This window comes from Pan troglodytes, chromosome 11 (genome assembly GCF_028858775.2).
Source record: "Pan troglodytes isolate AG18354 chromosome 11, NHGRI_mPanTro3-v2.0_pri, whole genome shotgun sequence".
In the NCBI taxonomy this organism is placed as follows: Eukaryota; Metazoa; Chordata; class Mammalia; order Primates; family Hominidae; genus Pan; species Pan troglodytes.
The window spans coordinates 82,862,390-82,877,361 of NC_072409.2; the positions used below are offsets into that span (position 1 = coordinate 82,862,390).

Consider the following 14,972-nt stretch of genomic DNA (forward strand, 5'->3'; position numbering starts at 1 on the left):
CATACTAACTGGGTACATGTTTGAATATGAATGGATGTGGTGCTGTGAATGCTTAGGGGAAGTGGGTGAAATGCTTAAGAACCAACCTTGAGTGGTCTGGGAAGGCTTCCTGGGGGGGTGGTGTTTGAGCTAAGGCCAGGCAGCTGTTAGATTTGTTAGATTGAAGCCCTTGCAGACTTAGAGAGCTTGTGCTCTTCCCAGAATGACGGGTGAGCCACGTACAGTAAATGGTGCTTCTCATTTCTAGCCCAAGGGGCCTCAAGGGGCACCGTGATTTCACGAGAATGCTGCAAGCAAATCTTTTCTCAAGCTGGGGAATTTGGTGGTAATGCGTGGCTCAGCTTGCGGTGCGCACCTGGCCTTTGGAAGACTGGTACAGAGAGAAGCGGCCCATCCACATGAGCCTGTGGAACAGCACTGGTGGGGGAGCTGGTTTGTGAAGAGGGGCTGTGCAGTGTACTGTCAGGTCTGAGACCCAGGAAGAAATTCCAATATCCCAACTCTCAGAATCACAGAGTTCTAGGCACTGCCTAGTTCCACGTGTTCCCAAATGTTTCCTGAATACTTGAATTTCCTGTCCAGGGAATTTTCAAAAGAAACTTAGAGGCCTGACCCATGGCTGCCAAGGAAGGATTTTTTTTTAAATTAAATTTTAAAAATCAGTCCAGCATGAAAATCTATGATGATTTCATAAGAGAAAGGACATTTTAATATTCAAAGAGTAAGAAGCACTTAATCTTGGAAGAAAGGGCATTCCTATACTTTGATTACCTTTAGTTTAATGAAAAAACACCTACATGGTCTTTACTTCTGTGATTTCATTCCTGGGCTAGTGAAACATTGTCACAATAAAGCATCAGGCCAACGCTTCTTTCGACCTACTGGCCAATCAGTTGACAAACAGTGACTAGATGTTTCAGCCTATTTTGCTGAGGCTAAAGGATTGAACTAGTGCTTCAGCCAGCATGAAAACCAGTCAGGAGTCCGTGCTGGTGTTGGCTTAGATTAGCAGGGCCTTTGATGCAGGGACATGTATGTGTTTGGGTTTGCTGTGCCAGGCAGGGGAGCAGTGGAATTTGTCTGAATTGAGCTCACACATTGAAGTTGTTGAGCGACTTACATGCAAGGCCATGACCTGGACTCCCAGCCGAGAGGCCCACGTGGCGGGGCTTGAGCTGGGGGAGCCGAGGACAGCTTACATCTGCTCATCTGCTTACGTAACCCTGCCTCCCAGCTTCCAGAGCCAAGAAAACACACAAGCCAGCCCAGCGGGGCCGAGAGCCTGTGGTAGCACACGCCATGCGCCGCACAGCAAGGGCGCCTTGGCTCGGCTTGAGGCCTGTCATGAAGCCCTCAGCCCTCTGCCTCCTCCCAGAGCCTCTCCCCACCACCCCAGGCAGTGGCTCTGAAACCTGGTCACAGGTCTGCATGATTCTGAACAGAGATAGCCGTTGCCTTCCTGGAGTCTGAGCTCTCTGGAGTTTCTCACTGGGACAGAGCCAGGTGTGTAGCAGAGCATGGTCCCTGCAGTATGGCAGGAGGTGTGCAGGGCATTCAGGAGGCCTCCTGGCTGGCACTCGACCCAATTAGTCATTCAACGCCAGGTCTGGGGCTGCTGTCTGTTGTCTCAAAGGTGTGAGCTGCAAGATCCTTAGAGTTGTGGAGAAAAAATTGCCAGATTGGCAAGAAGGGCAGGATTGGGGGTCAAGGTGTCTCAGTGTGTTGGAAGCATGATGGGGGTTGTGCAAGGGGCACAGCGAGTTCAGAAGGGAGCAGGAGAGTGAGAAGAGGCTGTTCAGTGATAAAGCTCTGTACAGAGCCATTGGAGGAGCAAGCTCCTTGACCATCCTTAAACCAGGGTAATTTTCATTTAGGTTCTGCCACACGCTCAGCAGGGAGCTCCTGGAAGGCAGGATTTGTCTTGTCCATCCTCCCTCCCTACCTCAACCCACTCCTCCTTGGGCTGGCACACAGTAGGTACCCAGAAAGTATCAATTGAAACAAATTGAAAGTGGTCTTGATACATATCACAGGGCAAGTTTGCAGTTAACAGACATTTCAGAGTAAAGACTCTCTGGCTTGGTGCTCGATCGGCTTCTGTGGGTTGTCAGCATGCTGTGGACAGCCCCGGCATGGGAGTGAGTGGGCGTGTGTGTGTGTATGTGAGGGTGAGAGAGCGTTAGTGTGTGTGTTGGGGTTGGGGAGAGAGGAGGGGGAATAGAAGATGGACCACCCGGGTATCAGCTTCTGCCCTGGGGAGATGGTGGTGTCAGTTGCTGAGGGAATCCTGAGAAGCAGGTCTGGCTGTAGGTGGTGATGGTGGTGGGGTTGCATGAGAGTCCATTTGGGGCAGGTTGAGTTTGAGGTGCCCATGACATATGGCTAGCCATGTTCTGTTGGCTGTGAGGTCAGGAGAGAGACATGAGATGGAAACAGAGGTTTGGGAACTGTCATGTGCTTAAACCAAAGACCTGGGTATAGGGAGAGTGAGAAGAGAAGGGGGCAAAGATGGACATCCAAGAAAGAAGCTGAGAAAGCCTAGGAATTTGAGGTAAGAGGAGACGTAGGTAACTGTGACGCTTGGTGATCAAGGCTTCTTTCCACCTCTCCTATGCGGGACACTCACGTCTCCTGTCTGCTTGGAAATTCATGCTGAGGGCAGGGAAGGTGGGAGCAAGGATTTGTCTAAAGATCTTGCTTTGGATCCCTGCACTCCTCCTGGTTTACCAAGTGTCACTGGACACGTCAGGGCGTTCTGAGACCTTAGAGAGCATCCAGTCCAGTCCCTGCAGTTTACAAATGAGGAAACCAGTACCCTGAGAGTGGCTGTACTATCCACTCTCAGGATACCAAAGATCATCTGGAAAGTCACTGGTGGAGCTGGACCGGGGCCCAGGCATCTCTTCTCCTGTCCGGGGCTCTTGACTTCAGGACCACCTTTCTGAAACCCATGATGGGGCAACACCAGGACACTTTCCAGCCTGCAGGTGTCTGTCCCGCGGAAGCGAGCCAGGCCACGTGTGAATTCCTGTTTTCTGGGTGGGTTTCAGAAGGTACGAGCAAGTCGGCAGGGTGACAGCCCAGGTGCTTCTTGGGTTCCCCAAAACGCGGTTATGTTTAGCAGCATCCTCAGAACCAAAGGTGGGGTGGGGGCTGCAGATGTTGTGGGGGCCCTCTGAAGTGAAAAGAGCCCTGTGACAGATCTTTTCTTCATGTTTTTCACAAGTTCACTGTGCAGCAGGGCACCCCCAGTAGGCTTTGCCCAGGGTTGGGTGTTGGGCAGCCCAGGCCTGGCTGACCTTGTGGGGAAGGGTGTGAATGGTGGGAATCCCCGAGGGCCCTCTTTGCCCGAAAGCCCTAAGCCTTGACATCAGATGCCCATCAGATGGTCCATCGGAGCCCTACTACCCAGCTTGCCCAGTGAGAATCATCTGGGCTCCTTGTTAGGTAGCCATTTAGGTCCTTCCCAAAATCCACAGACTCTCTAAGGGAAGGGCCCGAGATGCTGTACTTGTACTAACTTCCTCAAGCAATTCTGGTGATAGGTTTGGGAAAAACTTGTCCAGGGTGACCACTGACTGAGTCCTGGTCTTCTCTGAAGAGCACAGTGCCTGCTCACTTTAGGGCACCTTGGGAGGTGGGAGCTGGCTCAGCAGGCAGTCTTATAAGGGACTGAGCTTCAAGGCCTCTGTCCCTCCAGGAGGGAGGTGCATGACCAGAGAGGGAGGCCTGAGGATCTTCTTCCCTGCCCCAGAGGGTCTGCTGCCTGAGCTCTGTGATAGCGCAGAGAGTAAAAGGATCAAGCTTGATTGAGGCCTATCTCTCAATGCAAAAGTTTGCTAGTTAAGAGGAGAGTGGAAAGGGCATTTCTGGCAAAGAGAAAAGTGTGGACAGGCATGGCTTAAGGGATGGGGAGGGAGACGGACAGAGCTGAGAGTGAAGGGCCTTTTGCTCAGCTGTGGGCCTTGGCCTTCCCTTGTGCAGGGCCACACAGCCTTAGAGCCACTGGAGGTTTTAGTGGGAAAGTAATATGGTCGGGGCTGTATCTCAGAAGAAAACAAACTAATGGGAACAGGTCCTGTGATGGTGGACCTGGGTCAGCTACGGAGGGAGGAAGGATGTGAGATGTGTACTGGGGAAGGGGATGGAAGTGGCAGCTATCTGGTGAGAGGAACCAGGCCCACAGCTTTTTTTCTCAAGCTGTTCAATTCAGAAGGGCGAGTGATTCCGGGAGTAGGGGGTGCTTGGAGAGCCACGCGTTATTGATAAACAGGGCAGGCTGAAGCCTGCTCACTGGCCCTGGGCGGGTTCTCACCAGCATGTTTCAGGTTTTGATCTGTGCTTATGGTTGGTGTTCCTACCTGTTCTCTAGGTTCCTTCCTTTGTTCTTGTGGCTCATTTGCTTCACAGGTGAAGCTGGTTACACTAGAGTAACAGTTCCCAAAGTGTGTTCCCTGGAAAAATGGTTCTGTAGCCAAATAAGCTTGGGAAATGGTGGGTTAAATATAACGAAGGGGGTTTTTCGACTGCACAACTTCTCAGAGCCTTTGGTGTGTGTTGTGACTTTGCAGAAGCAGGATTTAATACGCAGCATTCCCGTTCTTATTTGACCACGAGACATGTTTTTCCATTAAGCATCTTGCTGGGTCTGATGTTTTCTGGAACCCATTTTGAGGCGGTCTGGTCTGCAGAGAGTATGGGGAGCCTGGGTTCAAGTCTTGGCTCTTGACTCTCAGCAGAGCCTTGATTCCCTGTGTTGCCTGGACTGCACCACGTGTACCACATACCCGGTATGTGACCTTTTCCTCATCCCTCTTCCCACCTGCCGTTACCTCACAATCCACAATCTGCACCTCATCCATTTTTCTTCTGAGGCAAGCACTCTCTTACTAACTTACTTCTCTCATCTGCATCCATGTTCTTCTAGGCCAGAAACTTGGGAGTCATCCCTCCCTCTTTGTTACTTCTTCTTCCTCTTTGTTACTTTATCCCCTCTGTTACTAAACATTCTTCTGTGTTTCCAGCTATTTCTTTTATTTTCCCTCAGTCTCCTTTGGGGTTTCTTTGCCTCCATCTCTCCCAGACCTAGGTTCACCTTCCGTCGAGTCCCTTCCTGGGACATGGGCACTCATGCCACTCCTGCTACCTTCCACTTCGAAGCTAACTCCCTCCACACTGACGTCCCCAACATGCATGCATACACACACACACACACACACACACACACACACACACACACCCTTCCCCAGTTAGGCTAGAATCAGAGAGATGATGTCAGCCATTTGTCCAAGGCCACGCAGCTGGGAGGTGGCAGAGCTAAGTCTCAACCTCAGGGGTTTTGAGAAATTGCCTTCTCATCCGTGATCACTGATTTCTACAACAGCCTGTCAGGAAGTCTGGGTAGAAATTACTTCCATTTTACAGTGGAGTCAGAGCGGGGAGGGTCCTGGGCAGGCGAGTGCTTCACAGAGTGACCAACCATCTAGGTTTGCCCCGCACTGAAGGGGGTTTCTGGGGATGGTTGGTCACCCTAATGCTGGATGTGGTGCCTGATGCTGGGCAGGAGGGCCCTCTCCGTGGCCATGTTGCCTCCCAGGAGGAGACATTTCCTCTGCAGCTGCAGCCTGGCCATCTGATGCAGCCTGTGGAGCAGTGGCGAGTCCTGTGGCCTGCTAACTTCTCCCTCCCTCCACCTCTCTAGTGGGCCCCATGCTGATTGAGTTTAACATGCCTGTGGACCTGGAGCTCGTGGCAAAGCAGAACCCAAATGTGAAGATGGGCGGCCGCTACGCCCCCAGGGACTGCGTCTCTCCTCACAAGGTGGCCATCATCATTCCATTCCGCAACCGGCAGGAGCACCTCAAGTACTGGCTATATTATTTGCACCCAGTCCTGCAGCGCCAGCAGCTGGACTATGGCATCTATGTTATCAACCAGGTGAGGCCTGGGAAGGTGGAATGAGAGAGGGTGTGTGTGCGTGCAGATGTGTATCAGATGTGTGTGTAATGAGGGCAGGGGAAGGGGAGTGATTTCACAGACACCTGGCACTTACAGCGAGGAACCAGCCCCCCAGCCACCACCAGTGCAGATGAGGTAAACGCCAAACAGTGTGCTTGCCTGTTGCTGTCAACTCTATAGCCAAGGGAAATGCTGGAGTGTTTTCGTTGTTCTGTTTTTGTTTTCTGGAAGTAGCCTTCCAGCAAGATTGGGAAAAAAGACAACCCTAATTATTCCAAAGTACACACTGATTATTCCCTGGCTTTGTGTAGCTGTGTATTTTCCTTTTAAAAATAAAACCACCATTTAGATGTCAGACTTTTAGGTAACTAAAAGTTTATCCAGTCAGTCAGAGTGTGTCTCCTGGGGCACCTGGAGACAGTGCCCTTAGTTCAGGCCACATGCCTACATGCCAGTCCCTGGTGAAATATCTGGAGAAGTCTGATTCGTGGGCCATCTGAGAGTTATGTGGACTGGGCCGAGTCTGAGAAAAAGTTTCTCACTGCTCGTCTGATCCATATGTGTTGGGCTTTAGCCCTGCTTAGGAAAGTAATGCTAAGGATAGGTCAACTTTCATCACCATGGCATGGAGAATCAGATTGATCTAAGAGGCATCTTTATTGAAATAAATTTTTCAGTTTATTTGAGGAGCATTATTTTCCCAAGAGTATAACTTTGATATTTCAAGATTACCCCTAACACTTAAATTCATGTTTTTAGACTATAACCTCCTAGGTGCAATGACACATCTAACTTATCTAAGCACCCAGTTTCATTGAAATTCATTTGAAGAGTCTGAGTACGCCCATTTCTACAAGGCCCAATGTCCATTTCATTTCGAGATAAACTCTGCTTTAGGTAGGAGGATTGTTGGCAGTTTACGGCTTCCATCAAGGTCAAGGAACTCTGTGCACCTTCCCTATGACCCCAGGGGAAGCACTCGAGGACTGCTGTGGCATTGTGCTGCATCACTTGCTGCAGGGAGATTCTGAAGAAGTGTAAGGTCTCAGTCCTGCCCTGTCCCGAAGCCTCCAACCCACTTCTGGCAAGTGGGACCTTCCCAGGGAACAATTTGTTAACAGACTCAAATATCCTGTGATTGGATGGTGGCTGCCAAATGCTTTGGAAGCTCAGAGGAAGGAGAGAGAGCAATGGCTTGGAAGAACCAGGATATAAACTAGGTTCTAAAGTCTGCAGGGAGATGGGCTTCTCAGCTGGGGCCAGTGAGCAGGGACCTCAAGGCAGAAAGGAGCCTTGCATGTTCCTGGAAATTGAGATGCCCACTGGGGTAGGAAAGCACCAGAAGCTCTGGGGCCAGGTGTCAGAGTTAAGCCTGTGAGGCAGGAGAGAGCAGAACAAGCCCTGTTACAAGGAAACTGAAGCAGGAGAGCAGGTGGTGGGCAAACCCCTTGAGGCTGTTTGAATTCTTTGGCCAAGTGAGGTACAGACCAGGGCCCTATGAACACCTGCAAGCAAGACAGCCACGCAGTTGTGGGTCACCTTGGAAGAATATTGGAGAATGCAAGAGAGAACAGGTAAATGTCCTGCAAAGTGCAGGTCACTTTAACCCAACACATATTCATTTAAGAAAAGCTCTGTGATCGAGAAACATTTGTCTGATGCCAGTTAGCACATACCAATGACGGCAAGATTCAGGAGCCTGTTATTAAAGCAGTGGCAGCGAGCACCTGGAAGAGGTGGCCACCATCACCAGGAGCCAGCAGGGATGACTAATAACAAGCCGTGCCAGCTGCATCTCGTTTCTCTCTTGACAGTTGCTATGCCAGTAGGTGAGGGATGTACTGTGGATACAATGCTGTCATATCTTATTCAGCAGGGCATCTGATAGCATCCCACAAATCTGCCTGAGTAGAAGACACACAGCTGTGGTCTGGGTGCCATATAGGTAGGTTAAAATATATATTTGGGCCTAGGCGCAGTGGCTCATGCCTGTAATCCCAGCACTTTGGGAGGCCAAGGCAGGCGGATCACTTGAAGTCAGGAGTTCAAGACCAGCCTGGCCAACATGGCGAAACCCCGTCTCTACTAAAAATACAAAAATTAGCTGGACATAGTGGTGGGCGGCTGTAATCCCAGCTACTCGGGAGGCTGAGGCAGGAGAATCTCTTGAACCCAGGAGGCAGAGGTTGCAGTGAGCCGAGATCATGCCACTGCACTCCAGCCTGGGCAACAGAGTGAGACTCTGTCTCAAAAAAATAAAATAAATAAATAAATAAAATATATACTTGGGTAAAGAGGATAAAAGAGTTAGCGATGATGCTGAATTTTTGAACTGAGGTGGCTGTTTTCAAGGAAGACTGGAGGGTGGGATGCTACGTCTAGATATGTTGCAGTTTAGGTGAATGTGAGACTTCCCTGTTTTGAAGTCAAATATTGGACCAGTAAAATCTAGCCATCAGCTTAAATTCCTATGATACAATTTACATACTCCCCAGGCTCAACACAGTAGATTTCTGAATGTCCTCTGCCAGCTACATGCTCCTGCCCACCTCAATCCGAGTAGACGGAACAACTAACCAAGCCAGCTCAGACCGGTGGCACAGCTGTGCTGGCTAACACTGCGCACCACCTAAGAGAGTGCTCCTCCAAAAGTGTGCTTCCCCAAATGGAGCCAAATACGCTTGAGGAATGTTGGGTTGAACCATGTAAAGCAGTTCTCATTCCCGCAGAGCCTTTGGTACCCCGGTGTACACTGTAACCCCAGAAGTGTTTCCTGAGCTTGCCTGACGAGAGAACTTTTCCAAGAACCGTCTCAAGTGATGAGTGTTTTGTGAGTCACACTTTGGGGAAAGCGGGCCTAAGTTAGCATCTCCTCCCAACTGCCTCCCTGCTTTCCCTGGAACACTAGGAACTGTCCATCCTCCCTCCCTCCCTCCTCTTCCCACTTCACAACTTAGCATCAGGAATATTTTAGTTTTGGTTTTTCAAACATATATACCTCCTTTTTTCTTATCTTGTCAATATCATCTTTTTTTTTCTTTGCTTTTCCTCATACTTTTTTTTCTCTTCATCCTTTCCTTCTCCAAGGGTTAACTTTCCACCTTAGGAGAATCTTTTCCGCTTTTTCTCCCACTTCCCCAGCTACTCTCTTATCATCTGCTCCAATCTCACCCTAATTGATCATTTTGGGAAAATATGGTCAGAGTCCAGATAACTAAGTTGAGAAATGCTTAAACTCTGCCATACCTTTCCAGTAAAGAATATTACCTAATAAATAATAAAATGGTAATGGGAAACCTGAACCCTGAAAAAAAAGAGGTGGAAGGAGAAACATTTGGAGCACATCCTGTCTACAAATTAGGAACTGCCTGTGTTATCTGTTTTATGGTTATATTCTAGAAGAAGAAAGGGATTTTGTAGCACCTGGTTTTGACCTTTCTGCACTGTTTGTTGAGCAAATAAACCTTATGGGCTGTTAGCCCTCTTTATAGCCTCTCAGCTTATCCCTGGCCCAGACACCCAGCTGTCATTTTGACTTTTCATTCCCACACACACATACACATGCACACACATGTACACACACACACATACCATTTAAGATTAGACAGAAGTAATGCTCAAAATGGAGTGGCTTCTGAGACATTTAGTCCAAGGGTTCCCAAACAGGCTTTTCAGTATCAGATTTCTTTCTGCCCCATTGAAATGCTACACAACCTTCCGCTTACAGCAGGTCACAAGGGTTTCATTCTACTTGAAGTAGGGGCCATGTCCCATTTCCACTTCCTTAGCTTCCCATTCAGTCACTGCTAGGATTTGCCTAGACCCCTGAGGCCAGACAATGTAGAAACTTCTGCTCCATGTCACAGGTGAGGAAACAGGCTCAGAGAGGGACAGGCTCCGAAAGTCACATAGACAACAGTAGGGCTGCGGCTCAAACCCCAGCGTCTGACTCCAGATTTAGTGCCTTCTCAGGGCATCAGTGACACTCCTCATGGCCAGGGTGCCGCCAATGTTGCTCACAGTCTGGTATCCAGGGCTGAGAGTGTGCTGTGTGCTCAGACTGCCTGGGTTCAGTCCTGGCACTGCCACTTTACAGTCAGTGACCTCAGGCAGGTTACTTAAGCTCTGCAGGCCTCAGTTTCCTCCTTGGTGGGGAGGGCTATGAGGCATCCTTCTCATGGTAAACCTTCAGTAAATACCAGCCGTTACTAGGAGGGTCCACTCCTGCCTCTCCACTCTCCATTCATCCTGCCTGTTTCCTCTGCCTGCTTCCTCTGCCTGCTTCTGTGGTGGTGAATTCTTCATGGCTCCCACCGCCTCCTGCTGCACCCCCACTCAGGGCCCGCATCAGGACCCTTCCTCCTATTGGTTTGAACTCCTTGGAGTCAGAGGGTAATGGATAGTGGAGTGAGCCAGGTGGCAGAATCTCAGAGGCCATCCCGGGCCTATAAGCCTCTTCAAAATAGGGCCACGTATCAAGCTTTACACACAGGAGTGAACTTTCACAAGTTGTTATGACTCATACTCTGTCTATAGTAAGCTATTAACCACTCCCATTTGGCTTATGCCTCTGTAATTATTGTACTAACTTATATCTTAAAATAAGGATATTGAAGGAATGAGCCGGGAGAGGCTTTCCTGGTTGAGATATAGAAGAACAAGAGTTGCTCTTTTTCCTTAAGGTCTCTCCTCCCACCCCTGACCTTAGCTCACCAGCATGGGAGAATACTATTTGGCTCCTTGTACTCTGAGACGTGGATTTCAAGATATAGCATTCCAACTTCAACGGCAGCAAGAAAAGAAGCAACAGAAGGAGAAGACATCATAGCAAACAGGGATGCATGCTGCATTTCCTAATACTCAAACCTGGAAACGAGACTTCACTCAAGATGAAGGGAGGGCAGGTCACCACCTGGTAGCACTAGCCCTAAATTAAGGAATGCAGAATGTTTGTGGGATTGCCCATCATAAAAATTACAAAATGAGTAAGGAATGCAGGCACAGCTGGCCAGGTGGGTTTGTCACAACCATGGCAGCCCTTTGCCCCACAGCCAGTACACAGAACTGGTCTCTCCAATTCCGATTGCATATCTTCTGGCACCTCTGTTCCTCTCCCTCAGCTGCCCAGGATTTTTCTGGTTCTGACCATGTTACTTCCTCTTTTAAACCTGTTAGCATTTCACGACTGCCTACAGGCAACGGTCTAAATGGTCGGAAGGCCCAAGCTTAGCATCCGAGACCCTGACCTACCTCCAGCCACTTCCTCCTCCTCTCCACTTCACTGGACTCCCCATCTCCACCCAGACACCTCTGTTCTCCCCTCTGTGTGCCTTTGCTTATGCTGTCCCCTGTGTTCCTAGTGTGTCTCTGGCTATCTTTTAAGCTTCCCTCCCCAACCTCATTAGTTCTGTGGAGCCCCTGGAATAGAGCTGACTTCTCCTTCCCTGCTGCTCCCAGGCTGCTCAGAACTTTCTGGAAAGGGATGATTATCTGAGTTCCAGCCTCACCCCAGCCCCCGGACTCTGAGTCCCTCATGTCTGCCTCCCTTCTTTCTCCCTGACCACACAGCTGGTACATAGTCAGTACAGACGCAGTCAGTGAGTGGAGCACGGGGCTTCTCTCCGGGATTCCTGCCCCTTTGTTTATCCCTAGTCTCAGGACTCCCTACTCCTGGTCTTCTGCCTAAATCTGTGCCTCTTGGAAGTGAAGCCTCCATTCCCAGTGGGGCCAGGTCCTGACCCTTGGGAACTTGCAGGATCCCTCCCTTAGGCCTCTCCCCGAAGCTTCCAGCTCAATGCTGACCAGAGCACAGGCTGCCTGTGACAGTCCTTGGGGTGACCTCCCTTATCAGGAAAAATGCAGAAAACCTATTAATACCTTAGCCTTGTGATTGTTAATGGTCACAAAACTCCTTTAGGGTCCTTTGGACTCAGCACCTTTATGGTCTCACTTTGAATTTTGAACCTCCCACCTCCCCCCCATCCCCCAGAGTAAGGCAAATGGTTTTCTGATTGTTCCTGTGGAGGGAAGGCTCCACGGGTAAGCACACGATGGCCAGGAAGCAGAGCTGGAGCCTGCCTGAAAGGCTGTGGAGAAATGGAGGGAGGGCTGCCCTGAGGACTCTGTCTGGCTTTGAAGTTTTCTCCTGTTTCCTTTTCTTCTGTGCACTGTTTTAGGATGATGGGGTGGCAGTTCCAGGCTGGTTGAGGATGGATTTGGAGACAGTCCTTTGTACCCTCAGTGAGCAAGAGTATCTGTCACCCTACCTCAGCAGTTGTCTCTGTCACTGGTCCAAGCAGCTGGTTCCTACACAAGGTCAAGATCAACTGGGGAGAAGCAGACTCCTGGGTCTATCCCATTAGTGAGGACAGCTGCCTGGGCTTATGGCCCCATTGGTTTGGTTTCTATCTTGATCATCTCTACCATCCCCCCATCCCGGCCTTCCATTTTCTACCTCAGCTGTCAGTGCACAGATTGATGTGTGTGGGAACGGAGCTTGGGAGGAATGGGGTAGGGCTGGTCCTGTCCTGTAGCCTCCCCTTCCTTCGGGCACTTGGACCCTTTGGAGCTTGCCGAGGTGGGGAGTGGGAGTGGGAAGGCCAGGGAGTGTCTCTGCGCCATCACTGTTTGAGTGTTGCCCCTTTGCTGTGTGCCCCACCTAGTCTGTGTGTGTCTCTATTCTCTGGGGACTCAATTTGCTGGTGAATTGCTTCCATGGACATTGTTCTGGGAAACGCCATTTTTTCTGCTCACCCATGACTCTGTGACAAGGAATGACAGCTTATTAGGAATTTGTTTTTGCATTGGAACAGTGGTCATCAGAATGGGCCCCTTTTCCCTTGCAGCTTTGACATTTGCCTCTCTTTTCCTCACCTCTCTCCCTTGCATCCACCCTTTTCTCTTTTTCTTCTTTTTTGTTTTCCTTCTAGCAGGGGCCTTTTGCCTTTACTTGTTAATCCTGTTTGTAGCAAAGCAAGTGGAAGGAGGAGTTCCTCTCTGATCTGCTTCTTATTCTCCACCTACCTTCTCTTCTGTACTTTCCGCCTCCTAGAGAGAGAGAGAGAGAGGAATGCCGACCTAACTACCGCTGCCACTGCTGCTGCCACCACCGCTGCCACCACCACCCTGGTAATGTTCACATGTCCTCAAATCAACCCAGAGCCAGGGCCCTGCTGGTCAGGGGGAGGCTATGTAAATAATCCCATGAGTGTGCCATCCTCAGGCCCTGGGGTCTCCTAGGCAAGACCAGGGCCTCTGTGGGCTCTCTCGGAAATGCTGAGGTTGCTGGAAGCCAGCCCGTCATACAGGGTCTGAGAGTTTAACTTCTTTTAAATTAAACCACAGTTGAGCTCATGCTGTGTGTGTATAAACTTTTGTATCCTGCTTTTTCCTTAAATTCTTTATCATCAGCATCTTCCCATGTTATTTCATAGTCTTCATCATTGTCACTTTCCATACCTTCATAGTAGTTGATCGTAGAATTCCATCATAATTAACTTGTCTTTTCTCTCTTAGAAGTCCTTTAGGTAATGTCCAATTTTCCGTAAGTAATACCATAATGGACATCTTGGAGTCTGAAGTTTATTCTGTGTTGGTTTGTTCCACATTTAGGATCATTTTCCCAGGCTAGATTTTCAGATGTGGGATTATGGGTTCAGATATGGTTTAGACATTTTTATAGTTCTTAATACAGATGGCCAAATTGCTTTCTGAAGGAGAAGCTTTTCTTAAGTATTTTTCTCCAACTTGTATCTTAAACATCCTGAACATGCTTAGCACCACTGTCTTGATATATCTGCGGAAAGCCACATCTCCACTTTTCAGTGTGTCGGGCCCTGGGAGAGGCAGGCATCCTGCGCTGGCTCCTTGGAGCTGGGTTTAAAATTGTCTCCTCTGGCTGGGCGTGGTGGCTCACACCTGTAATCCCAGTACTTTGGGAGGCCGAGGTGGGCGGATCACTAGGTCAGGAGATCGAGACCATCCTGGCTAACACAGTGAAACCCCATCTCTACTAAAAATACCAAAAAAAATTAGCCGGGTGTGGTGGCGGGCGCCTGTAATCCCAGCTACTCGGGAGGCTGAGGCAGGAGAATGATATGAACCCGGGAGGCGGAGCTTGCAGTGAGCCGAGATCGCGCCACTGCACTCCAGCCTGGGTGACAGAGTGAGACTCCATTTTAAAAAAACAAACAAACAAAAACTGTCTCTTCTGTGCTCACTTCACCCAGAATCCCTGTTGGGCTCTTCAGGGAGCTCAGTTCTCTCTGAAACCAACTTTATAGCCTCAGTCCAGTCTGTGTTCCTGTGTGGCAGGGGTCAAGGGTATGCTCACTCTTGAGAGTGGTGTCTTTGGTTGACCAAGAACCACTCCCATAGCCTCGTCCCTAACCCTTGAAGGCCCATCTCTCTCACTCACTGGGGTGAAGAGTTTAAATCTCAGATCCAAGTTTTGTTGAGAGCTCTGAGCTACCATATTGCTATGGTTAACAATAGTTAACAATGTTTAACAACTAGAGCCCAGCTGGGCGTGGTGGCACGTGCTGACAGTCCCAGCTTCTCAAGAGGCTGAGGTGAGAAGATTGCTGGAGCCCAGGAGCTCAAGGCCAGCCTGGGCAACATGGCGAGCCTGCAAAAAAACAACAACAACAAAAGCAAAACTAGAGCCCAACTGCTGTGAACTCATGGCTGAGTAGATATTATTAGCCCTCCACAAACTCAGCATTTGTATAATCCCAGGCTCTTTCCAGTAATTCTCTGGGGATCATCTCCCAGCCTGTCCACTGTTCCAGGATCCACACTTAGGCCTATAGGAATGCCCAGTCAGAGCTTCTGCTGCCGCTGATCTGTTACTGTTTCATGCAACCCACTCGGCCTAGTTCCTTCCTCTTACTGTCTCAGTGGGCACAGAAAAGCATACAGAGGGTGTTTCAGCAAACATTGCCACTGGCTGCAGACCTGCCCCCGGATCTGTCGTGTTGAGAGCTTAGTGCTGCGTTCTTGCATGGTGGGGAGGG

General features: G+C 49.6%; 1 protein-coding gene across 5 annotated transcripts in view; it reads left to right on the forward strand.

Moving 5' to 3' along the window:
• B4GALT1 (beta-1,4-galactosyltransferase 1) overlaps positions 1-14,972 on the forward strand; it is a 56,795-nt gene that overhangs the window by 26,388 nt on the left and 15,435 nt on the right. For 4 of the 5 annotated variants that reach the window (XM_003312037.6, XM_016960713.3, XM_016960714.4 and 1 more), the window contains exon 2: positions 5,702-5,937. In XM_003312037.6, the coding sequence (XP_003312085.2) occupies positions 5,702-5,937 (236 nt within the window). Of the gene's footprint in view, positions 1-5,701; positions 8,789-12,134; positions 14,138-14,972 lie in introns of those variants that run through there. The other variant, XR_010148718.1, reaches the window with a different exon arrangement.